Source organism: Struthio camelus, chromosome 6, assembly GCF_040807025.1.
Source record: "Struthio camelus isolate bStrCam1 chromosome 6, bStrCam1.hap1, whole genome shotgun sequence".
NCBI classification, from domain to species: domain Eukaryota; kingdom Metazoa; phylum Chordata; class Aves; order Struthioniformes; family Struthionidae; genus Struthio; species Struthio camelus.
Genome location: NC_090947.1, coordinates 27,445,673 through 27,471,710, shown reverse-complemented (window position 1 = coordinate 27,471,710; position 26,038 = coordinate 27,445,673). Strand labels below are relative to the sequence as shown.

The window sequence follows — 26,038 nt, the reverse complement described above, 5'->3', positions numbered from 1 at the left end:
AGTGGTCTGCAGGAAGGGTACGCCACGGATGTCTTTTCAGTGGGTTTATGACTACAAGACACAGAGGATGCTTGTTACTACATTAAGGGAGGGACTACAAGATGGAAGGGAAAAGCAGGGGTCTAAATAAACTGGAATTTGTGCTCTGGTGCCCTGGGGACGGGGTAGCAGAGCCCGGACACTCACCAGAGCTGGTCTTGTCAAGCCTCACGCAGCGTGCAAAACCCTCTTCCTTCCTTATATTCCTGCAGGCTGTGCTGCACAGATTTAAAGCAGCACCGCAGCCACCATATATTTGTAGGTGGTAACGGTACGCGTGCGGGAGGGAGGGAAAGGGGAAAAGGGAGGAGGATCCCCGAGCAAAGGAGGGCAGCACGGCACCCAGTAGCGTCACCGACTGAGCCTGGCTTAGGAGTCCAGGTGCCCAGCTACAGCTCTGTGCCACAACCCTTCCCTCTGCACCATCATGCTGGACGCCTCCAGCATCAAATGTTCCCCTTGCACCCTCCAGCCAGCTGGGATGTGACGGCTGCACGGGGCATCCCTCTCCCTCACATTGCTGCAAAACTGCTAATAGGATCAATGGATGCAATCTCTCCTGCAACACAGTCTGCAAATGTAAGCACATGGATTTTTTTCCAACATCCTAATTTGTGGGAGCCAAAGTCCTGAATGTATCTATCTCTGGCAGGGATACCCCTCCCTCCCCAAAGCAAGTGAGGAATATAAAAGTATCTAATCCTTCCCCCTCGCTAAGCGAATTCAAAGGGGCTGGGCACGGCCCAGGGAAACACTACGTTCATCTGCTTGCTCTTGCTCTGGTGAACCCAGTTCTTGGATGCGGCAAACACTTTGCTGCTGCAATGGAAGCTACCACGTCGCCATCAGCGTTTTTCCACCTTGCTCGTGGCCAAAATGAGCGGCGTCCCAAGCAACACAGCTCTACGAGCCCATAACTCACTTCTGGCCGCCTCTCCCCCCAAAGGCTGCAGGGAACAGGCAACGGCCTGGGAGAGCACCCGTGCATCAGCAACCTGCTCCAATACGTCATCTTCGCTCACAGCCCTGGGCTCCTTCCTCCTGGCACCTCCAGCACAGGTCCCCGGGCACGTGCCACCTCATCCGTGTCCGGGAACCGCTGGCCCCACGGCACCGGGGACCAGCTGCGGCTCCACATCTGCCGGCTCCCGCCGCGCAGCCAGAACGGAGGCTGGGGCAGCGGGGTCCCTCCTTCCTGAAAGCCGCAGCAACCGGCCCCGCCGCAAAGCCCGGGAACTGCGGGTGCGAGGCACCAAAGCCTGGCAGCTGACGACAGCTGGGGAGAGACTCAGAAAAACTGCAGTACCAAAAGTTAGGATTCACACTTTAATTTTCCAGTTGAAGTAATACAGTGAACCTCACTGCCACTATCATCAAGGTCATTATGAAAATGTATTCACCAAATTCTCAGATTAGGAACAGGACAGGAGACCTACGATTAAGGGAAAGTGAAAGGAACGGTAATAAAAATCCAGAACGAGGAATAGAAAACAATCAATGATTACATTCTTGCGATACCTGCAATTATAAAAGTTAAATGATGAAAGATTTTAAAAATATTCCCTCACAACTATTGCAAAGCCTGAAGAAAACACTGCTTCAACTATTTTTCCCTTAACATAAGATCATTTACTTCAGAGTTAATGTTAGCTAACAATCACTATTTTGAGAGTAGAGTAGGGTTTTTTTTTTTAATATAAATGCCCTTCAAATGTATTAAAATGATTGTAATATACCTCAAAGAAAATTGATAAAATGTTTATGTCAAGTTTTGTGAAAAAATACACACCTTCATTTACAAAATGAAAATCTGACAAAGTATGCATAACTTGGTAACAGCATTAGAGCCTGATAAATGCATGTCCTCTGAGCTTACTCTCTTAAACAGAAGACATCCTGCAACCCACTCTATTACCCTAAAAAGGCAGCATTTACACTTGTCAGTGAATTTGATGAAGGGAGCTATGTTGGTTTAAGCTCCTCCAACTATTGTTTAAGTAGGGGGAATCTTCATGGGGAAAGAGGAGAGGATGACAAGTTATCACAGTTCACGTACAGAAACAGCAGATGATCTGAAAATTGTGCTCAAAAGCTACAACCCACAAACTCTACTAGTGGACTTTGCAGACAGTCCCATAGATAAATCTGCAGGCTTAAGAAAAAACTTTGAAAACATTACTGAAGGCAAATGTATGGGGACAAACCATTAGAAAAATATATACAGAAAATCTATTTATATTTTACAGGATGGAACACATGAGATTAAGAACTTGTGATAGCAACAACCATGAAAGTTATTGAAAAGAGTAAGTTGAAAATTATACAGGGATCAAAATTCTCCATAGCCTCTTCAACAACATTTTAAATTCTGTAAACCAGCACAGAAATATACTGGGGGGGGGGGGGGGGGGAAGTTAGCCTTGTGCATAATTATGACATGAATAGGCAATTTTTCCAATGTTTCTAAAATTAGCCAGTCTACACAGCCATGTGAAACGTAACTAAAAGCAAGCCAGAGATTCCTGTGTATAAATACTATGCAAAAAAATTCAGTTGCTCTTGCCTGCTAGCTTAATTGTCACAAATGCACCTTCATCTTCACGCTCTTGCAAAATTGTCAGAATGAGTAATCTTAAAACAAACAAACAAAAAGCCCTACAATAAACACAGCCCTTCACAGCAGCTTTTAGAGATGACTGAAGGGACAGTAATTCCATTCTGAGGTAACTCTTCATGACTGACAATTTGTTTTTCCGTGCTGTAATAAAGAACTCAAAATCCCCAAAAAGCCTTTCAGATGTTTTCACAAATGTGGTTAGAGGACTGGTTAGGGGGTGGGAGTCCCACACCGAGAGTAAGTGTTTTTGTCTTAGACTACTACAATTGAGGTAATGCAGAGACCTGAACCTGGGTCTTTCACAACCGTCATCCTAAAGAACAATTTTTCAGTGAAGCTTCACAGAAAAACGGTTCTAGTATCTTTCTCAGATGAAAGACTCCTCCATTAGCACCTTGGTATGACCACGGAAAGTGAAGAATTTCCATTTGGTCGTCTGTTAAACTGGATTATTGCACTCTGACTGGAGAGACAACCACCCTTTGGGAACTGCGAATGCAGCCCTCCCATGTTATCTTCCTTAACTTTTGAAAGCAGGGTCTCAAATGTACTTTAATGTACATGTACGTTAATACTGCTTGCAGAAATACTGTAGGTGAACAGTAAAGTTATTACCATAACTTTAACAACATTTATAACAACGCTTTTCTTCAAATAGATATTGACTGAAACTGTGATTAAGTAGCTGATGGGATTTAATTTCTGAAAAAAAATCAGGCAAGAGATTTCATTGTTAAATCTTTAACAGGACACTGGAAGCATCTCCAGTGAATATATTAACTTCGGGATGACAAAGTCCATATGCCATTTTATCTCTTGACTAACTTATTCTATAACACAAAGTAGGTATGATAAGCCACATTAGGTAAAGTCTGAAACGCCTAAATCAGAAGTGACTTCATCTCTCTACAAGCTTGGAAAACTACCTGGCAATATTCCACTGTCCGAAAAATAACTTTGTTCTTTTTGCAGAAGGAGTAGGTGTTAAGAAAAAACTATCCCATAATCTGTGGCACATGTTTCAGGGTTCCTGAGTTCAGGGCCGAATTTTAAATGCTGGCTCACAAACAGATTCTGCAACGTGTAAAAACAAAACCCCAAGGCCCAAACGTTCCCGAAGGAAAAAGAAGAAAAAGCCGGCTGCCCTGAGGCCTTGGATACGACTGCCCCACTTGAGCGGTTCCAGGTCGTACGGCGACGGAGCAGCCGGAGCTCCTGGCTTTTCCCAAGGGAGCCAATCTCTCCACGACCCCCTGGTGCATCCTCACGTGATTCTGCCACGGAGCAGAAGGGTCCAAGCCGGTTTCCACAAGCCTAAGCCTGAACCACTGCCGTCAGCGCGAGATCGCCCATCCACCTCCACTAGGCTAGGACCGAGTCCGGCACGCTCAACATCTGCGGAACAAGAACAAGGCAATCCCCGGCTTTTTGCCATCGCAGCAGACAGTGGCAGTCCCTACGGAGGTTTCCCAGGGAGCACGTGCCCCCCGGGACGCCCGAGAGCAGAGCGCAGACCCGCGACCCCTGAGGACGCTCGAAGGAACGGTGCTGGTTCAGGTAGGGGCTGCCGGTTCTCCGCCCCGCACCTTGGCAAGATTCAGAAACTTGGCTGCACCGGATTCACTGGGAGGGAAAGAGCAGGTGGCTGTTACTTCTCCCCACTCTTTTGGCAGCATTTAGCCGTTTTCATTGTCTTCCGTTGTCAGCTTGCCTGCGACCCAAAACCCTGAGAGGAGGAGCTGGTCCTACGTTGTGCCTGGCTCATAAAACGTGCCGTACTGTAGAGTCTGGTGTTTAATATGGAAGAAGTGATTGCCTGGTACTTCCAAACAATTAATTGTTCTCGCTTCTCTCAAAATCAGAAATGAGAATGCTTTCTTCCAAAGCAGGAACATCAGCATTGATCTGTGGAAAATAGGCATTTCTGACCCACAGTATCCTACTGAAGAGCCTGTTATTCTGTTTGTACAGGCACCACAAAAAAACGGAAATGGCAGCCAGCATCACCAATGTTACTATAACAGCTACAGCTGCAAGCCCACGGTGTGAAGCTGAAAGGTAAAGACAGACATTGTTATTAAACTGTATATAAAACGTATTACTCTTCACATATGCCCTATGTTAAATTACAAGTTTAACAGTGAAAACAGTTACCTCACAAAATATTAACTCAAAATGTGTTGTTACTCATTATGAAAAATTAAGAAAGTATGAGAGGGAACTTACATTTTTCAGAGGGAACTGCTGCATTGATACCTGAAACGGAATCCAGAATTGTCATAAAGTTATCCGCAGAATTAAGAGAACTTTACATATATACTCATTGTAAAACTGGTACTCAGAAGACAACCTACATAAAAACACACAAGGGCAACCTGTTCTTTGCTTAGTTAACTTCACTCACATCAATAGGATTACAACAGGCCAAGTTAAACATGGCATAATCTGTCCCCTAAAATTCCTTAAATTTAGTGCAGTACATTAACTGACGTTACTGCACGGAGGGAAAAGCAGTATTTGCGCACTTTTAAAAAGTATGAACGCATGAGCAGAACTGTGCGGAGGTAGATTACATCTAACTCTCAAGCCCAGCAGTGATTCTGGCATTGTGGGTGGGCTCTCAAAACACTCCAGCTCTCTCTCAGACACGCATTCCTAGCGGTCAGGTCTGTGCAGCTCCCCAGGGCTGAGCCTGCACGTGCTCCAGGCTCTACTGAGGCCGTTCTGATCTTCTCCAAGCAACTCACAGATACAAAAGAAAGTCTGCTGTGGTCTTCTATAATGAAAAGGCTGCCAGGTTCCTCAAAACGAGACCAATCTGGCTGCTCTGGATCTCACCGGCAGCACTCAGCAGGGCTGGGGAGGGATATAAACCACCTACAACCTTCAGGAAAAGCAGTGAAGAACCGCTGCCTTTGGAACTGGTTTGTTTTTTAAAGGCGTTTTGTCTAATACAAAGGGACAGAATTATTTAAATGAAAACTCGAAGAAAGTAAGAGAGCAACAAGGAACGTGAAAAACATTGGTTAAAAGGACATGATTGCCTTCTTTTTCAGAAGCACATACCTGCATCCATTTTACAAATAAATCCCTTTTTCTCTCTGCACGGAGATAATCGCCATACTCCATCTGTAGTCCTCAGGCTGACACAGAAATTCCCTTTAAGATGGTCAAATTCAGGCTCCCTGATGCCCCAGTTAGAGTAATTTAAAGGAGAACCATCAAACCAGGATACTGTCTCATCTAAGGGCAGAAGTTATAAATCACTATAAATGTCATACTGAGATAAGTATCTCTGTTCCAGTTGGCCTTACCCTTGCAAAGAAAATATTTTATTAAAGGAATGCCAGGATTTTGTCTGTTTGGCCACAAATTTCCTTTTTCTTCAAGGACTTAAAAACAGACTACATAGCTGAAACAGAAGGTAGCCTGCATTGCTTCTTTAATAAAAAAACAAAGGCATTCACATATATGCACATATTGTGCATTCAGACTATTAACAAATAACAATTATAGAAAGCTTAGCTATTTTTACTACATCATAAACAGGTAACAAACAATGAAAAAAAAAAAAGAGCTAACAGTGCTTTGGAACATGGTTACCAGTATTAAAATAAAATAAAAATAAAAAAAACCAGATTCTTATATTCAGTTCTCTTCCACCCAAAACTTACTGTCTGTAACAAGCAGAATGTTCAGCCAAACCATTTGCACAGAATAACCAAAATTGTGCAATTCTTCCAGAATAAAGGCATTTTCATCTTCATCTTGAATAGTTAAAAGATTAGATCCTACAGATTAAACACAGAATAATTTTTTCAAACAACCTACGCCAATAAAATGTAACATTACGTTTCAAAAATTTAAGAACCTTAGTTCAAAAGTTTAAAAATTCCGGTTATACTTTCTAACGTTTTCAGTTTGCAGTTAATGTGAACATGCTGACATAAAACTGTTCTCACATGATGTTAAAACAAGTTTGAAGAGAAAAAAAATGCATTTTGTGTTATTCCAGAAACGAATATTTTCACATGGAAAGGAACTTATTTTGATGTATGTTGTACTGGCCTCCAATTTCCTAGTTGGCTCTACCACCATTACTTTGAACTGGAGAACAAACAGGCTGAGATTTCTGTCATTTTAAAAAATAACATTTTGTTTTAGCTAACAAGATGACATTTTATACCCAGAAAATAAATACTTACCTTCATTTTTGCAAACTTCATATGCTGTATCAAAACTTGTGCCCTGCAGAACCGTGGAAAAGCTGTAGCAATTGTTTTTGAATTTGATCCAGGGAACACTTTTTTCTGAACATAAGCCTTTATAGTCAGTGAGTTTCTTCTCTGCAACAGAAATAACAGCACAGCTTTATTGGCACAAGATACACGTTAATGTAACATTCCACACGTTGTTTTGGGATAACGTTAATAAGCATGCTATTGCATTATGTCTTTATATCCACTTTTCAACGTCGGTATCTAGGGTTTGTATATATTGTATTTAAAACAGTAAAACTTGCTGTACTTCTGGTCAAAAAGCTCGCAGGGTTTTAACAATCTAACAAATACTGATGTGCACAGGGAGTCATAATAGGGTGCATCAGGGTATTTTTGAAATGCCCAGTGTCTCCCCGGGGGCTGGGGATTTCCAACGTCTGCAGAGCTTCTCTCCACTAAGCCGCAAGGATGAGTTAATGCTGAGCACCACGGCACACTGCAGAGTTTCCCACCAGTTAGCGTTAGACAGAGCCTCTAGACCGCAGCAAACTGCAGCAAAGAGTCCCTGCAGTGTTCTCTGCTGGAGAACACTATCTTTAAATACTAGACAGGCCTCAGGCAACGTATGATTACATAATTAGACAAACAAATTAGAAAATTAGAGTCAGCTGTTATTACAAAATCCACGTTAGAGAGAGTAATTTTTGTCTTGAAGGATTCCACAGCAGCTTTCTTCTCAACAGATCCAGAAACTATAACAAGCTATATGCTGAGCGGCTGGTAATCAATACTACCGAATAGGAACTGTTTGCAGAACAGGATGCTGCCAAAGACGCTGTGCAATCCTGGACTGAATGAAATTCCAGAACTGAATTCTGGGTTCAAATGAAGTCCAAGTAACTGACAGAGGATTGTAGGAAAGAAGGTCTATTTCAGGATGCAGGAAAATATTCTCTCCTTTACAAAAAAGGTTGCAAAATTTTTTTACATGCAAACAGTGAAGAACGGATTCTATTTTCACACTTTGCTCTAAATGCTCGTCTTCTCCCATCTGCACAGTTCATTGCAGCAAACTTAACATAGCTCCGTTGGAGCTAGGCTAACGATTACTATTTTTCACAGATAATATAGTGTTCATTGAAGAGACAGAATAATAGTTTTCCTGGTTTTGTTCCTGTTATGAAAGTGCTCTATCCATTTTCTTACAGACTGGACCTGAGTTCCAGTATTTTATGGAGAAAAAAGGCTTCACAAATAGGAGATACAGTAATCATATTTTTCAAGGACAATATTTTTCTTTTTTTGAATAAAACTATCATCGTGACTTAGCCTCAAACCAATTCATTTCCTTTCATATACTTCCACTGTCAATAGACACGTTTGCAGCTGCAAAGATTTAATATAAAACTTCACTCAGACTTACTAGGTGGCACATGGCAAACTGCTCCTTGCAGAAGTCGTTCACAGTTAGCACTTTTCCAGTGCCCTAAAGTATCAATATAAACACAGCTGCCAAACGCCTGGGATTCATCATCTTCCCAGAAGGTAAACAAAGACTTAGTCCCATCCGACCATTCAAAGTTAAGCCCATTCTGCCAAAAAAAAAAAAAAATTATTTCTTGGATATGTTTATCATTATATAAGCAATACCTCTTCTTCTGATGTTGTCCTCATCAGATGCAACACAATTTCTTTTACCTCTTCTAAGGCTGGGTTATAAACCAAAGGCATGGCCAGCTCTCCAAGGAGCTCCACAACTTACTTCTGGGAGACCACAAACTACATCTAAACTGCTATTTTAAGCAAGAGATCATTCGGTTCATAGGGCCACAAAAATGAAAACAAGCAATTTTAACAGTGAAGCTATAGGAGATTTTTTTTCTTGCAGTTTTTTTAACATGTTTTCTATGCCTTTTCGTTTTCAGTTCTTATTGTACTACTTATTTCCAGCACCAAACTGTCTCTCATAAAACTTATATATCATGTTGCAAAAAACAGTTAGGCCTCAAGTGTTTGGGGGTTTCACTTCTGGATCCAAGTTGCTAGTGACTTCAAATGAATGATATAGCATATAGCTCATTAGCTCGTTACTGAAAAAAAAAGTCAGAGCATCATATTCATAGACAGAGAATCTATTACGTACATCTGAGGTAAACAGCCCGATCCAGTGGTTGTATCCCAGCCGATTCACAATGACCGTGAGGAAAGCCTGGTGATACTGATCTTTGATGCTGACCAACTCAGCTCCATTTGCCATGCAGGTTTTTAAAGCTGAATACCAGGTAAAATTCCCATTTATTAGTTTGTATGTTCTGTTTCCATATTCTAAAGTATCTGGCACGGGATACATTTCAGATGCATTTATGGCATGTCTGGATGTATCTGGCATAAAGAGAGAGAAAGGATTTTTTTTTTTTTTTTAAAAACAGACAACTTTAACAAAGCAGAATAGTTCCTAAAGAACCAGCGTTATCTTTAAAAACGAATGGAAAAGTTGCAAACTCTTTCGTTTCAGTGAGGAACTGCGAACATTAAAAAAACAAAAAAAAAGACTACCAGAACAGTATTTGAAATTCCATCACTGCACAAAACTGGTCACAGGAGTGAATGAGCTTAATTGTGTAACAAAAACGAAAACTGGGATGGAATTAGTTCCACTCACGTGATCTTTAAAGGTCAGTAAGAAATCACAAGGGATCCGGGCATATCCCAAATACCTAATAGCAGTGTGCCTCAGAGTGCTCCTAATGCTGATACCTCCCATTTAATCTAGATCAGTTCTTCTTTAAAGGGTTATTTTTAATCCTGTTCAAGTTCAGTTTACAGCATGACAAAGCATGGCCTCACAAATAATTGTACTGGCACAACTGAGGGGATGACAACAGTGACTCGTGGCAGAAATAAGTGGTGGGGAACTTCTTTAGCTCATCTTTGATATCCATGAACTAACGCAGGGAAGATCATAGTACTGGCACTTACAGAAATCCTCTGTGCACACAGACTTAAGTCTCTTTGTTTTTGTAATAAAAAATAACACAACAATTGCAAGCAAAAAACAAAAACTAAGAAAAAGCAGATTTTTTAGATGTAAGAAATAAAGGGGAGCAGTGTCTCCCATGAGACTCATGGAGAGGGAGAACACAACTGCCCCAGCTCAGCCTGTCACGCTGCCATGCTCGTGCCTGGATAGGAGATAGGAGGCAAAAGGCATGGCTAATGTGTACGATGTTCGACTGCGTACTTTCAAAGACTCTTTTAACAGGCAGTGCCTCAGTTTTAATCTCATTTGTCAGTCTGGCTTAATTACTTCTGCCTGTAAAACTTCACTGTGATCGCAAAAGGAAGCAGTTGCTTTGCTAACGTGTAGACTGTTTTTTAAACTCAGTTCCCTTTATGGCTAAGATGGGATGAGTGCTAACAAGCATCTTATCAAATAATTTCTTCTTTGTAATTCACAATTCATTTACCAATTAGAAACTGCTAAGCAAGAAAAAGCTCTGCCCCTAAGCTAGCGGAGGTATTGCATGCGTGTCACCACTTAAAAACAAACCCTACAAGGAGCACACGCAGCGAAGCGCTCGCACAACGCGAACGCGGGCGTCACGGCCGCCTTGCAGCCCAAGCCGGATCTCCTGCTGGCTTCCTTCATTTTAATCTCCTACAGAAAGTAATTGGACAAAAGGGAGGCAGGATGTGGACAGAACGGCAGAAGCAAAGCCCCGGCTCGGGTTTTTTTTTTTTTCCCCCCAGCGTTTTAGACATTTCAGCCTATTTAGCAAGTCGCTACCGCCAGCAAGAGGCCGCCTGGCTCCTCGCCTCTCCTTCTCCTGCTCCTGCCCCTGCCCCTGCGCTGGGCGGGCGCCGACGTCGGGCCGGAAAAGAAGAAAAAACAAAGAAAGAAGGCGCCGCCGCCGCCGCCGCCAGGAGCGCCCGGCCGCAGCGCGGGCAGCCCCGGCCGCCCTGCCCCGGCGGCGGCAGGACGCGGCGCCCCCCGCGCCCGCCCCGTCGCTGCGCCGCCGCCGCGGGCGCGGAGCAGCAGCGAGGGGTGGAAAGGCGCAGGGGTGGGAGGGCGGCCAGCCGTTCCCGTGCGCGCTGCTGCTGCCGCGGTCGCCGCCGAGGCGCTCGGAAGGGGTGTCCGAGCGCTGTCCTTCCAGGCTCAAATTACAGTCCTGCCCTTGCTTTAGGGTCAATAATTTGCCGCTGGGCTAGTTCGGTGAGGTGCCCGGGCAGCGCCGGGGCGCTGCAGCCGCCGCCGCCCGCGGGCCAGAGCGGGGCGGCTTCCTGCGCGCGGGGAGGAGCCGGCGCCTCCCGCTCCAGCGGCCTCCGCCGCGCTCGAGCTGCGGCGAAGCGAAACGAAAGGAAAGGAAACAGCGCGCACCCTGCAGAAGCTCTGTGTTTCTGCCAAGTGAATATCATGGTAACCGATTTAGACACAAGTGAAAAGAAAAGCCAAGCTGCATTTGCTTGGCCACTCAGTCTAGACTGCTCGCAGAAATACCTTTAAGAGCCTAGCCTGGTCTAATTCTGCAAGACCCACAAAAACCAAACCAGGAGATTTTCATTTAAATTACCCACAGGTTTGCCATTTGTAATTTTGTGCTGTTACTCTGCTTGCCGTGATGCACAGCATGAAATTCCATCTCCCTTCTCGAATCTAAGATAGGCAACTGAAAGCTCAAAGTTAGGAACAAAATTTAATACCAAAAAGTTTTGTTTATAAATTACTTCTGCATCACAGGTAATAATTTATTAAATATTGTAGAGACAGTATGTCTAACTATCAAAGTAAAACTACCTTGGAAACCTTTTATGTGCCTGGCTTCACAGACACCAATAGTAAGCTAATCCTAGATGAAAAGAAAGCGAGTACAATGAATTAAACATAGTGAGAAAGGAGAACAAAAGCAAAACAAATACATCCTTACCTTGAGTTTTCTGGCAGATAAAACCATAATTTTTCTGACAGTTTTCTAAGTACCATTTTCCCGTAAAATAAAAATTGGGGTTATTTGATACCAGCGTACATAGCGGAACTTGTTCTTGAATGTTGGCACTGTTATAACGCTGTCTCTGTAATCAATACAGAACTTAATAATTAAAAAAAGACACTGTCTAAAAACAACGCATAACTGATTAAGAATAAAAATGATTCTTACTATCAATTTAGAAGACTAATTAGCTTGAAATCACTAAACAATTATAAACATTTAGGTAGAACAGTGAACATTCCCATATATTTGAAGTAACATTTGAAATAACCTCATATTAAAAAAAAGTCACAAAAATTTCACTGAACAAACTTAAAAGCTAAACCAAATACTGACTAACTTGATGTAAAACAAAACATTAAATTATGAAATTCATAATCTTATTCCTCAGTTTTTGCTCAGAGCTAGTGTAAGATATGGACCATATCATTTAAACTTTGGTGTTTAAAAGCAACTGCAGGAGAATGCGACTACAACCACAAATGGCATACATGTCTAGATAGTGCCTTTTTTTGCAGCCACTAGTTAGGCTCATAAATCTGGGCCCACAGTTGTTTAAAGTTGCAAAAACTGAGAGAAGACCCAATCGCTGTAGCCAGTTAGGCCTTGTCTTTGTGGCAGTCATGATTACTATGGACAAAACCACCACTTCTCACTGACCATCAAACCCCCTGGAAAATACTTACATCTACTACTTCAACTGGAGACCAGTTGGAATATGTTGGAGAATTTTCGTTCAACCATTTTGTATAATCGTCGCTCTGCAAACTTATCCAAACGCTAGTTTTCCGTCCAAACAAATTCATTGTTATGAAAGCTGGAAAATTGAATAGGAGTAAATTATCAAATATAATTTGCTGGTAGCCACTTAGGCATAGCTGAAGACTCTCCTAACACGACGGAGCACTGAAAAATATAATTACTGACCAATAAACATTACTGACAATGATATGTAACATTAAATGTTACATATTTAATAGAAAGTACAAATGTGAGCTGCATTGCATTTCGGTCTAATTATAAACTGAGTTAAATTAATTAACGTCAGCTGAGTGAGACTCTAGCACATTAACTAATAGGTCTTTCAGAAAATTTCACAGTAGTTTGAACAACCTGAGTATCAGTTCAGGATACAGTCTCTTTGAAAAAGCCTTTCTAAATTTCAGCTGAAAATAAAACTTCTCAAATAAAGACAGATAATTATATTCCTTTCCGCCCCAAATACAAGAAATTTTAAAAATATATCAAATTAAACACAGATTTTTACGAATACGGATTATGAAGATATCTGGATGTGCTGGCATTCACTTCCCTTACAGTTCCAGCCCTTAAAATCTGATCTACAGTACAGCACATAAGTACTACTGAAGGACAAAAATGGGACTGCTTTTACAACAGTATGATGTTGCATTCATAATACAGGAATTTTACAAGGCAAATTTTTCAACACTTTATTTTTGGAATTTTTAATTCATTTGTCATTTCTGTTGGCATAAGGCACAACACAAATTAAAATGAATCCCCAGAACCCTACCTTTGCTGTAGTTCAAAGGAAATTTGATTCTTTACATTTTGGGAACCTGGGAAGGAGGAACACTCACTAACTTGTTTAAAGCAGCAGAACCATGAGTGGGGTCTGAGCGTTCTTTGTTCATAACTCTGTACCTAAGATTAAGCTCTGCTACAGCATCATAATGAAGATGTTCCTGTATTTATTTTAAAAGCATTTTCAGAAGGCTACCTTGTTCCATTTCATCTTCAAGGTAAGCGAGTGACCCATCATATGTACTGCAGAATTCCTGTGCAGAGTACCAGTTTCTCAGGTGGTCGGGATCCTTTGGAATTTGTATCAGAAAGCACTGTTTCAAAAAAATAAAAGGCTTGTTCAGATTTGTTTTTCCTCCAGTTTAAGAACTATTTACCAATTACTAAGCTTGCTGGGTCCATGGCATCCAATGAGGACATGCAGGTCAACAGCATACCAATGTATTTCAGATAAATGCAAAGTTCACTTTCCATGCTTTTTCACTGTCTAATGCTTCCTGCTCAGACTGCCAAGAAGAGCGAGTCCTGAAAATCATCAGGTGGGCCAGCTAAGATCTGAATCAGTGCCCCTAAAGTATTTCACACACTTTACTGAAAAGTAAATATTTCACTACTTTCTGTTCTGCAGTGGATCTCCCCTGCATTCTTGGTATCAGTTTTCTGCTGCTACTGATTAGGCTTGAATTCAAATCAGTTGTTTAAAGGTAAATACCATCCGGGTTAAAGCTATCCTTGTAGCCGTTGCAGTTTAACATTGGGATAAATCTGTCACCTCTCCATGCATGTTGCTATAAAGGAATGTATGCATTTAAGAGAAGCCTGAAGAAATAATTGCCTTTCAACCTTCAATTGCAAACAGACTTTGGTTTATAATTACCTATTTGAAACTGCACCTTTAGGAGGATGACAACAGTTAGGGATCCACTTAGTACGAGCAGGTGTCAAGAGTTACTTTTTCAGGCCATTAAAGCCTCTTAGAGTTGTCATAAACGGAAAAGAGAACATGAAACAGTCTTTTTGACAGAGAATGCACAAATACACTTAGATAGCGTTTGCATTTATGAATACTCATCTCCTTGAACTAAAGTAAAATTTTTAACACCTTATTAAGGCAACTTATGTATGCAAAGCTGCTAAATAACCATAAACCTTTGTATCACTGTGTCACTATTTATATACCTAAGGGCCCTACTTTCAACAGAGAAGAAAATCTTCAAATAATGAATAATCTTTAAGAAGTCCAATTTCTGTCACAAATAAGTAATGCATTTTGAATAATCAAAGAAAAAAATGTTTTACTTTGAATCCAAAGTGCAACCAGCCTTTGGGACATAGTCCTTGTTGGTTCTGGTCTTTTGGAATCTCTTTCTCTATTTTCCATGCAAGTTTACGTTTACAAATACAGGGAAGAGAAACAGTACAATTTTCATCACCCCAGAGTCCTGTGGAAAAAAAGATTATCACTTTATTTAGAGTAGGAAAATTGCAGTTCAACACTGACTTGAGAACAAAAAAGGATTTTTTCTTAGCGAGCTTAGATAGCGTTAAGGCTACGCTTTATTGGTTGAGCGAGACGAGATTCTACATCAAATGCATTAGAACATATTACATTGCAGTGGATTTGATGGCTGAAGGGGTTGCTATTTTTATTCATAATTTGATTTTCAGTTTAACCAATTCCTTTACACCAAATCACATAACATACACCTATATCGTCATGTATTTAGAAAAAAGATATTAATATTATGCAAAAAAAAAAAAAAAAGAAAAAAGAAAAAATTAGAAAAGATGCCTTCCAGATAAAATGTTTTGACTTCCTTTCACTGAAAATTGTTGGCAAGATCCAGGTACTGACATAAAATGCTGACATGCTTGATAGGAAAATACATTTTTCATTGGAACACAGTGCTATCAGAAATTTGTTGACCAGTTCCCATCTGTTGGCCAGCTGATGGGGGAAGTCTCTTCCTTTTATCTGATACTAACTATAGTATCTCAACTCAAGCATTTGAAAATCATGAATCAGAACCACAAGATTATTATGTACCAAAAAAAGGGTTTACATTTTTTCAGTTTTGTCTTCTGATACTGGGATTACAAGAGTGCAACTAGATTACATTTTTTCAGCTCTTCTCACAAATACAAAGAAAATTCTTCTCGCCATGGAAGCTGAGATTTTTACATTATCATATGACTTACACATCTTAAGAAAACACAGACTGTGAGATAATAAAAATCACTGGACCTGGCAACATTAACTTATTTTGATTGTTGTAGCAAAATACAGATCCTAGTGATGATGTAAAGGCTAGCACCATGGGATAACAAAACATGGTACCCAAAAATCACTCGGCTAATCGGCCATAGAATCCAGCAATAAGCTGGAGACCTGAGTTTTTAAAGTTGTGTGCTGACATAAAAACAGTTTATAACAGTAGGAAAAATTGTTGCTCAGTTCATCTGGCTCATTTGGATATGAGAAAACCGACTGTGAAAACTGGCAATGCATCAACACTTACGCTGTGCCACATGAAAGATTCTTAAGTAAAACAAAGATTCAGTATCACTGGAGTATTTCTATTTTGACATTAGATCACTAGAACTATTAACATACTTTTAGGTCCTATACCCTAGTCTCTGAGCAAATTCGTATTTTGCTGATCTTTTCTTAACCATAAAAGCAGTCCTCCAAATGATAAACACATACTAGAACTATAACAGTAAGGATTACACTTCTTGAAAGCAATTAAAAAACATAACTCCTCAGGCCCGCAACAGAATCAACTTACAAGTCCTGCAACAAAAGGAAATATAAAATTAACCTGTTTGTGACGAAATGAAGCCACATCTTTTCCCTGGTTTATGCAGATAAGTTTCTCTTCCTTCATTCCAGTTCTGGTATGTTACTGGTGAATCATCTCTCCAGCTGCACAGAAATGAAAAGAGTGTAGTTACACGTTTTCCTATCCTTACCTAGAATACTGCCTACATTAGAAATTTTTGCATGCAGATACAGGATAGAAAGCTCTCTTTAATTAGCTGAGCATTAAAAAAAAAAAAAAAACCCAGCAAGGCTGATATTCATGACTTTGGTTTGCACCTTTTATACCCCTTTCAGAAGAAATACTACAAAATGGAAATAAATTAAGGGTAATATATTCTGAATAATTTTTAAATGAGAATTGAAGCTGCCGCTTGCATATTCTGCTCAGTCATCAAGCAGTTCTGGTCTGTTTCATTACTAAAAGGAAGGGCAGCTTGTAAACCAGACATGCCGGTTACCACCCAGCAGCAGCTGAAGTGGATTCTTACCGAAATTCAGCACTGAAGTTTTCCGCGTGCAATCCAATCCACCAGTGGACATCAGTATTCGATAGCTATAAAAAAATAATTTGCCATATATTTAGATAGGTAGTTGCCCTCTTATGAAGTCGTTAACAAACTCGTCAAATGAGATGCTGTTTGTACTCAGGTGAATAGCATCTCCTTTGGATTTCAGTGGGAACAACAGGTGCTAAAACTTGCTTGTGTTACTTATAGGACTGCTCCCATTGTCTTTCCGAAAATTACTCGCAAAAGGAGAGCATGATTCAGCTCCCCCCAAGTTTACACTGAATTGCTGATGTATCTTCTGTAAACAAGGCTGTCAACTTCAGAAATTTACAGCCTATCCAGCCTGAAAATTGCTGCAGCCTTAGACTGGAATTTGTTTTTCTTCAAGTACTAAAAAAACAGACAATTATTAAACTCATAAAATGCAAATCGTTCTAAACTGTTTTCTATGCATATTTAACTGATTTCTTATAGCGCATACAACAGATTCGCAGCGATGCTTTTCAGATTGCTTTCAGTTCTCATAAAAGGTTCTGAATTCTCACTCCCAAAAAGCAGTATATTAGGTTTAAGTCATAGAAATGATGTAATTCAAACAGCACAAACAGGCACTATTTAGCACTGTGCTAACTTGATTTTGCCTTACACTATGAGTAAGGTTCATTTTTAGGGTGAGTTAGTCACTCAGCAGTTACAGTTTTGGGATCTTTGGGAAAGAAGAAAAAACTTTGGCTATGCAGGGCGTCGGGAAAGCCATGTGGCCTATGAGGAGCGCTTATTTTTTCCAGAAAGAACTGACGTGCAGCCTGTGATACGGGAGCCACACTGCGCTTGGTGTTACAGTCGGGATCAGCTTACATGCCAATGTGAAATGAAGAAAATAGACTTTCCTGACAAAAAATGAGACTCTCAGGAATGCTGCCTGATTTGGTACTGGCTGGCTCCAAGTTTGATTTTCTAATCATGTTCAGCTTTAATAAAGACTGTAATTACACCAGAGTACAGTCTGTAATAGATGTGGAAGAAGACAATGTATTCAGTTAGGTTGTTCTTTCATTATCATCTTCAGCCGTGAATTGGTGGTTTAAAATGGGTTCATCATGTTTCGATGCAAAATTCTTTCAGTAACAGTTAAAAAATGTTTCATAATTCATTAGAAACAAAAAAAAAATCTTATTACAAACCTTCCACTTCTGTTTTCTATTTTAAGTTAAAAGCAGAGAAGACTATGCAACGCAAGAAAAAGTAAATAATTCTAGATAAAGAGCTTTTTTGACTTGGTACTGGTTGTTCTTTTAAATACTATGTTTTGTTATTCTTTTACATTACAGCTGCAGAATTTTTGCCCGCAATAAGGCAGAAGCTTCATAGTTTTTCATTTATTGTACTTTTTTGGTATTTTCCCTATTTCTTTTACTTTCCCCTGAAAGAACGCCTGAAAGAAAATAGATTGTTTTTTGGGAATTCACCTGCTTCTGCAGCTATTTCTCAGCTTGAAATCTGTTTGTTACATCATAGTGGTTACTACAGAAATTCTGCTTTCATACAGAAATGAGAATTTAGGGTCAGATGTCTTTTCTTCCATATCAATATGCTTAGTAACAAGGGGTCTGATTCAGGCTCGATCATACAAAGGTTGGGAAATATGGGAATGATGCCCAAGTTGGCCTACACAGAGGAAAAGTTAATTTATTTTGCAAGGTCATAAGCACCCAGCTCTGTGGTTTAGAGCCCTAGATTTGACCAAGGTGCAAGGAAATCAGTAGTCCTTCATTCTTTGTCACCTCAGTCCAAGAGTAACCTCTCAAATCATCACTGCGGAGGTTAAAACTACAAAGGCTGCTTCAAACATCTGGACATATTGTCCACCTGATGCTAATATACCACCTGAAACATCCTTCAGTGTTGTTACGCAAAGACCAGCTGTAACTCACTGTATGAAAACTGAGCGTAATTGTGGAACTGTGGGGAGGCTGCTGGCCTAACTGCAGCGCATTCTCGATCTCCTCCACATCAGGAGGAATCCTGATGGATGCAGAAAAACCATGTGAAAAACTGAGAAGCCATGACGGGCAAATCTAAACAACGCAGCTGAGGGGCTATCTGGGGCCCCTTGGTCGCGGTTGGGTGGGGGGAAAGAAACTGGTAAAGATGTACACTGTGCGCAAAACATGCGTGCACAGACACTTCTGCAGATTTTGAACTAACTTATTTAGCTGGGTAGGGCCTCAAAGAGGGATGTGGAAAGTAAAGAGAGCAACAACAATGGTAATAATTATTTCTATAATAGAACGTCTTTCAGATTCTACCTGGAACAACAGACAACCAGATCTTCCAAAAGACAAAATGGAAAAGCCCTCAGGCAGTAACTGGTTATTATTTTTTCAAAAGGGTAGTTTTTGTTACCTTCTTAATTTTATTTTGAATAAATGCTTGTTCGCCAGGCGAATTTATTGTTGCTATTCCACTACGAAGCCAGCCACAGACAAACTCGAAGCTGGTCCAGTCTGCAGGATTTACGTGGAAAAGATATTCTGCTCCTTGGTAATACGACCACGGCAGTTCTGGAAAACAAGCAAAAGAATCAGGGCTATGCAGGCTGAAAACTTCATTTCACTTCTTATTCTTTGTGATCAATGTGTCTGGTTTTCAGCCACCTATCACAGGACAAACATTCCACAGCTAACAACAGAACTGTGTTTGACATGTCAAATTATAAAATCACATGGATACTGAGTAAATTTCTGTTGTATATGGTATCCTGTGATACTGTGGTAATTATAACAGGGTTGTGTGGACTTTGCAAAAAGGCAGTTTCAATGGGATGGAGCAGATATCACACTCCTGTCCTCATCGCTTGCCACATTCCTTTGCCTAACCTGAGTCGTATCTTACGTTTCAGTATTCCCAAACAGAAGAGTGGCAGATGTAGATATTTAGCAACAACAAGTGCCTACAAGTTACTTAGTGTAAAATTTAGAACATTCAATTTATTTTAACTAATAGCATAAATTACATTTCCAAATTATAATGTTTCAAGATGTGAAAAAAGAAAACTGTGTTCTCATACCAGATATGTACCAACTTGGACTCTTTGGTTTAACACCTGCAAAGTAAATGAAGTAAAACATTTCTGATTAAGAATGAAAAGCGTTATTTCCCTCAAATTACTTTTACCACATGGTGAGAATTTAATAGAAATCATGAAGACTATTGCTATTCTTGTTCAAAGACAGAAAAAAAAAGTTAAAACACAGAATGAAATAAAATAGTTTCCACAGTTACTAAACAACATTTTTAGCAACATTTATAAATTTTCAGAACTTTCATTATCTCCTACTGCTAGTCATTGCTAGCCATTTTAAAACTACCTGCACACATCATGCCTGTTAACTGGTCTTTAAACCCTAGTGGCTGCATACAGCTTTGCTATGATTTCACACAGAAGACCAATGAGAACAACTCCAGAGGCGGAAAAAAACCCCAGTTTTTTAGATATTTCTTTGTCTCCTCTGATTTATAAATACAGGGTGCAACAGGCAGTGAATGTTAATCAAAAAGTAGTGTTTAGTTCTTTCACCTTTTGGTATTTTGCATATCCATTCACGCTTTTCATTGCAGTGTGCTGGAAAGACTGTTCTATTCACTTTGAACACAGCACAGTTTCTTGAGTCATCTTCAACATATTTGCTCTCCAGAAACGAAGATACAACCTGAAAACAGCATATTCATTACCTTTCACTGACATTCAAAGATAAAGCATTTTAAAATCTCATTATGGAGAAAAAGGAATGATTCAGAGGCGTGTGCATGGTAGAGCATAAGTAGCTTCCAGACTACTGAACTACAGGACCACCTAATTATTGTCGTAAAATCCTAAAAGGAGGCCCATAATCCTGTCCTTCCAGTGTGCTAATCAACTTTCTCATCTTATATCAAAGTCCTTTTTCACATAAGCACAGTCCTAAGGCTTTCCAAATGGTCATCAATATATATGTGCAGTCACTCTGCCTTAGTATACTCTCACAGAGAGAAACTGCCTATACCTGGTCCCAAGTTAAACACAACCTGCTTTGCAGGAAAGCCCACATCTGCAAAACTTTATAACCCTACCAAAACCCTTTTGCTGTTGCATAACCCTTTTGCACAGGGAGCTATGTTGTAAGAATTGTTTGTAATAATTTTTTTTTAAATGAAGTGTGTAAGCATTAAAAAAAACAGTTTTTCTGGACACCGTTTGTCTTTTCCACATGGTTTGTTTCTGTGAACTCATGCTTAAATGGAATTTGAGAGGCTACTGAAATATAGAGTATACACATATTTACAGGTGTTCCATCAGACCACTGCCATGCTCCTTCAGAAAATGGGTTTCTTTTATTAAATCCAATCCAGAACTGTCTGTCTTCTGTCCTGTGATGAAAACAAAGAAAGTAACGTTTCTCACACACTTTTTTTCTTTGCTATTTCACAGCTTATTTTTTTATACAGTGCAAATAGCCATATAAAATTCTTGTCGAATTCACTATATCATACTGTAATGCACTTCTTAATATTCTGGGGTTCCTTGAAGCAAATTCTTCTCTTCACTAAAATGTTAATTCTAAAGAGGAAAACATCTAAAATAGTAGCAAAATTGCAGAACTTCTGTTTCAGCTGGTGAATGTTAACTCACAGGAACGTCATCTTGACTGTAACAGTTGCTCTACGTCTACTACAAAGATCTTCCAAAAGAATCATATTTCAGTGCTGCTATTGCACTTCTCACCCATTTCTAAGTTCATGTTAGTCAACAGGAGAATTCAGGTATCTGCCACTAGTAAGGAGGATAGGAGGACTTAACTCATTGATTCTTTTCTACATATCAGTATGCTTAAAATAAATCGTTGACATTAATAAAAAAAATATTTACCTATCAAAAATAGTATATAATAAATTGTTTAAAAACTTCTCTTCATAGATATGGCTAAAACTAGCAAGATGTGCTCCAAAATCTTGGCATAATGCTTCTGCTTCATCCCATGTTCTTTTCATCAGAACTTTCTCCTTGTGAAATATCTGCAATAAAACAAACACCACTGTAAATGCAGTTGATTTTGGACAGCAGTGGCTTCAGAAGCCCATAAAAATCAAATATTATTTGAAGGTTCTCCTACAATAAAGGCATATTATCCCAAGTATAGTTCTGCTTCAAATCTTAAGCCTTTCATTCACTTTAGAACGCAGTGAAGGATGTAACAATTTTGGTTTGCTGAGTAAAAGAAATAAGGCTTTATCAAAAATATTTTAGAGACAGCATGTGAGAATTGACGTCGACAGAAAAACTCTGTCCGTTTACCTTGTAGCAGCTGAGCAGACTACTGTCTGACTCCCATCCAAAATAGCAGGAACTCAAATGTTTTTGAAAAGTAAGCTCAGGTTCTTCATAAGATGAGATTTTTTGCTTACATAGTGACATTGCTTTGAAGTTCTTACAACTTTTCACCTCCCAATAACCAACAGGGTTCCCTCCTCGCATGGCCACACATCCTCCAGAATGACCTAAAATAAGGGAGTGAGTAGTGAGTATCAGAAGCACCTGAGTTTTGTGAATTTTTGGTGAAGCGATTGTTCTATTGGCCCTGGGCACCACCCTGATGAACTTATGAAAACAGCATACTCTCTCTCTGTTCAGTGACTGGTTTACAAGCCTGTCTTGGCTGAGCCGAGCCTATAAAATGAACCATGACAAAGGATTCTTTTCACAAAATGCAGGAGATAAAATGCAATTTTAAAAAGTGTGTTTAGAAAACACAGCAGTAAAACAATAAAGCGTTCAAAATTTAGAAGCAATGAGTGATCTGGAGTGCTTTAATTTTTATATCTCTATTCTGAGGTTTCACAAAGAGGCTTAAATTTCAAAGGATGAACAACGTAAATTCTAGTTGTCCCCGAGTCACCTCAAAAGTCAAAAACTTGGCCACCACATCAGTGGTCACATTTGACTAGTTTTTCCAAGATTCTGCAAGTTAATGCATTATTTCATTATTTCATTTTTATTTTCTTAGAATGTTTTCCTTTAAATTACTGTAAAACAAGCAAAAAGCAAACAAGCAAACTAGGTATCATAAAACTGTACTTGCTAAAAAGGAAGAAGAAACTTCCACAGTGTTTTTATTGCCTGAAATCTATCTAAAGACAAACCTCTCCCCTCTTTTTTATAAAATGCAAACTTACAGTCTATGACTGTTAGTGAATAAAATTCAAGACTTTTTGGAACGTATTCCTGGTAGTCTCAGAAAGCCCTAATGGCCTACTTGAAAGGCCATTAAAAAAAAAAAATCCTTTTACAGACAAAAAGAAAAAAAAGAAAAGGTACATTCCTGCCTGATTCCCTCTTTTCCCAGAGAGCGCTGCTGAAAAGGAGATCACCTCCATCTCACAAGTTTTCACATTATTCTTCACCCTCCGGACAGCAGATGGAGAAAACGGGGCTAGAAAATAATCTAACCCTGTGCAGAGCCCTAAAATTTCACGGCTTGGCTGTGCCTGGGAGAAGAGCGGAGCGGCGAGCTCTCCCTAGGCGCAGGGGGAGCGGGCAGGGACGACATCAAGCCTCCCGCCGCCTCCTGAGAGCGAGCGCCAGCGAGCAAGCGGTAACGGCGCCCGGGCAGAAAGCGGGGAAGGAAGCTCAGGCCTCTCCTACAGCTGCCAACTAAGCTTCCTACCACGGGTTTAGTCCGATACGCAGCCTGTGGAAAATGCAAACTTATCTCTCTGCTCTTTTGGTCAGGCAGGGAAGGAAGGACTGCGACTCCGCAATCACTGCTGAGCCACTCGTCTACAGTGGGAGGCAGTGCCTTGCCCTCCCCCCACACCAGCACTTTTTTTTTAACATCAGTGCATTACTCACGTGGCTGATGCTTGTTCCAGTTTGTATAGCTCATGGAGCGATTCTTCCCCTCTGCAGTTAGCCAGAAGTATTCTCCTGTATTATTAAGGTCTTGCAGTCCTATCCAAAAATAAGTTCTCTCAGATTTTACCATGCTACGGATCATACTGTTGATAAAAGCTTGTTCGAACCTTTAATAAAGTGATCAAGACAAAAAACATATTAGAATAAAATAGGTTAATTGGTATTTCAGTGAAGAGCTCTCCTGGCATGATTTAAATAAAGTGGAAAGAGAAAATATTCAAAAGGTACTTAATTTTGTTTATGGAAGTCTGTGGGCAACTTCAGGCACATGCCTGTAGTATAAACGATAAATTTTCCCTTTTATGTTACAGCATCTGGGCACATAAAACAAACAGTAGATTAAGATACCTAAGAAGCAAAATGCTTATGCTACGGGATGCGAAAACAGAACACAGAAATGATGCAGAGCTAAAAACAAGAAACTCCTTGTATGCAGGAGAAAAGATAGAACAAAAGTTCAGTGAAGTCTCAGAGACACAGAAAAAGAAAAGAAAAAGCTTTGCACAGGACTATCTTACTTGAGCTGGATACACAGACTAAAAGAGCTGAAGAACTCGAAGCACTAGTCGTTCTGACTGCAGAAGGAATCACTTTTTCCACCTTAAAAATATTTTCACTAAAATACTATAAGGGATTTAGGCCTTTTTCAAGTAGTAACTGTTCCAGAAGTAACCCCTTTGTCAGTTAAGTGTAATTTAAGATGTAATTGGTCAGCATTATACAAAAATATGCTTTAGTTTATGAGCACATTTAATCAATTCCCTGTGAGAAGATATACAGCATAGTAAGTTCCCAGTCTGATAAAGACTTTTACACCTTCTTGATTTAACGCATTGTGAAAAGGCTTATTAAATACCTTAAGAATGATGTCAATGTAAAAACCTGAATGTATCTGTAACGCTGAGAGTGACTGAGGACTTTTTAATTTAACTTTCATTTTCTTCTGCATGTTGTCTCTTCATACCAATTCTCCTTTCTGCACAATCTACTGTTTAAGGAATATCTTAATAAAGATTTTAGGATCGATACACTGAAAAGTTTTGTACTTGTCACATCAGAACAACAAACCTAAGCAGCAATTTTAAAAAAAGCCAAGCTACCAGCTAGCTTCCTCTGCCGCTCCAACACCGGGGTTGGAAACTAGCGTAATATACAGCGATGGCTGTTTATTTTGACCAGCAAGAATAAAATAAAAATAAGGAGAAAAACACTGACACATGCTTCCAGTGATGTGCAGCGTGCCCTTAGCTCCCTGTGAAGTCTGAGCAGTAAATGCCCAGCTGCCCAGAATTTGTCCTTTATTCTCCTAGTAAGGGCTATTGTTGTCCTGTAGCATACTATAGTATTCACTGCGCACAATCCTGAAATCACCTAGCAGGCAAAATTTCCATTAATGTAATTCCTTATGTTAGGCAGCCTGTGCTTTCCTAACATTTCTAGCGATCGCTCATCTGACTGCTAATGGTTACAGTATTTCCCCTGCCCTAGAAGAAGGGAAGATTTCTTCCTGAAGTTTATTACAGTAAATACATCATGTAGGTTAAAGTATGTGTGTAATGTATCTATGTGACATATCATAGTATGTCTTAAACTTTCATGGGAATCCAACATAAAGGGTAAATCATGAATATATCAAAGAAAACCCAAGCATTTGGACATCTGCAGTCAAAAAAAGTCTCTCTGAAACTAGAACACAGGTAAATAGAAACAAAGCAAGGAAAGACAGAGAAGTTACATGCTTTTCAAACATTTACTCTCTCCCCCTACTTGTTGAGGGGCCATGTAAAATGCAAAACTAAACAGAAACATTTATAAAACAGTAATTGATTTGAATTAAAGTTTGACATATTTTGATTAGGAAGGTTGAACATATTGTTACTTTTCAGTAAAGTTACCAAGCACACTGTTAAAGTTTTTTGAAGTCCTTACATACCTCTGTAGAGAGCATTTTGCTTGGATTCCTGCATACTCATATAAGTGCACAGTGCCATACATGTAAATCAAACTAATGATTGCTTTTCACCAAATTTAATTTCAATTAAAGAATGAAGCAAGACATACGTTTTATTTTAGCCAATGTTAGTAATTATGCTCAACTCTCACACAACTATTGTTTCATAACATTTTTTGCCATGCATCACTTTCTAAAGTTAGAATAGCTCTTGTTAAAAGTATCTTCACACTGTCTAATAGGATTAACTACCTGTTTGTTACTGATACAAGTGCAGGTGGGCAGAAATAACCACTGGAAGCATGTTCAAAACTTCGAGGGGTACTGTCGATTTTGTAACAAAATCCACCATGTCTTTCCCATCCCTTAAAAGAAATGAACATTATTTTATAG

The 26,038-nt window shown here is 39.8% G+C and overlaps 1 protein-coding gene across 1 annotated transcript in view; it reads right to left on the bottom strand.

The window, feature by feature from the left end:
* Positions 1-1,349: 1,349 nt before the first annotated feature.
* The window catches only part of PLA2R1 (phospholipase A2 receptor 1), a 46,095-nt gene continuing 21,406 nt past the window's right edge, over positions 1,350-26,038 (bottom strand). Inside the window, exons 10-30 of the mRNA XM_068948806.1 lie at positions 25,898-26,010; positions 23,632-23,801; positions 22,078-22,280; positions 21,652-21,797; positions 21,068-21,152; positions 20,323-20,455; positions 19,813-19,848; positions 19,149-19,306; positions 16,722-16,786; positions 16,232-16,335; positions 14,709-14,851; positions 13,606-13,723; positions 12,551-12,681; positions 11,802-11,946; positions 9,020-9,258; positions 8,300-8,468; positions 6,862-7,002; positions 6,331-6,447; positions 5,723-5,899; positions 4,883-4,912; positions 1,350-4,707 (exon numbers count right to left, since the gene is read on the bottom strand). Coding sequence (XP_068804907.1) covers positions 4,490-4,707; positions 4,883-4,912; positions 5,723-5,899; positions 6,331-6,447; positions 6,862-7,002; positions 8,300-8,468; positions 9,020-9,258; positions 11,802-11,946; positions 12,551-12,681; positions 13,606-13,723; positions 14,709-14,851; positions 16,232-16,335; positions 16,722-16,786; positions 19,149-19,306; positions 19,813-19,848; positions 20,323-20,455; positions 21,068-21,152; positions 21,652-21,797; positions 22,078-22,280; positions 23,632-23,801; positions 25,898-26,010 — 2,841 coding nt within the window. The 3' untranslated portion in view covers positions 1,350-4,489. The remainder of the gene's footprint in view (positions 4,708-4,882; positions 4,913-5,722; positions 5,900-6,330; positions 6,448-6,861; positions 7,003-8,299; positions 8,469-9,019; positions 9,259-11,801; positions 11,947-12,550; positions 12,682-13,605; positions 13,724-14,708; positions 14,852-16,231; positions 16,336-16,721; positions 16,787-19,148; positions 19,307-19,812; positions 19,849-20,322; positions 20,456-21,067; positions 21,153-21,651; positions 21,798-22,077; positions 22,281-23,631; positions 23,802-25,897; positions 26,011-26,038) is intronic.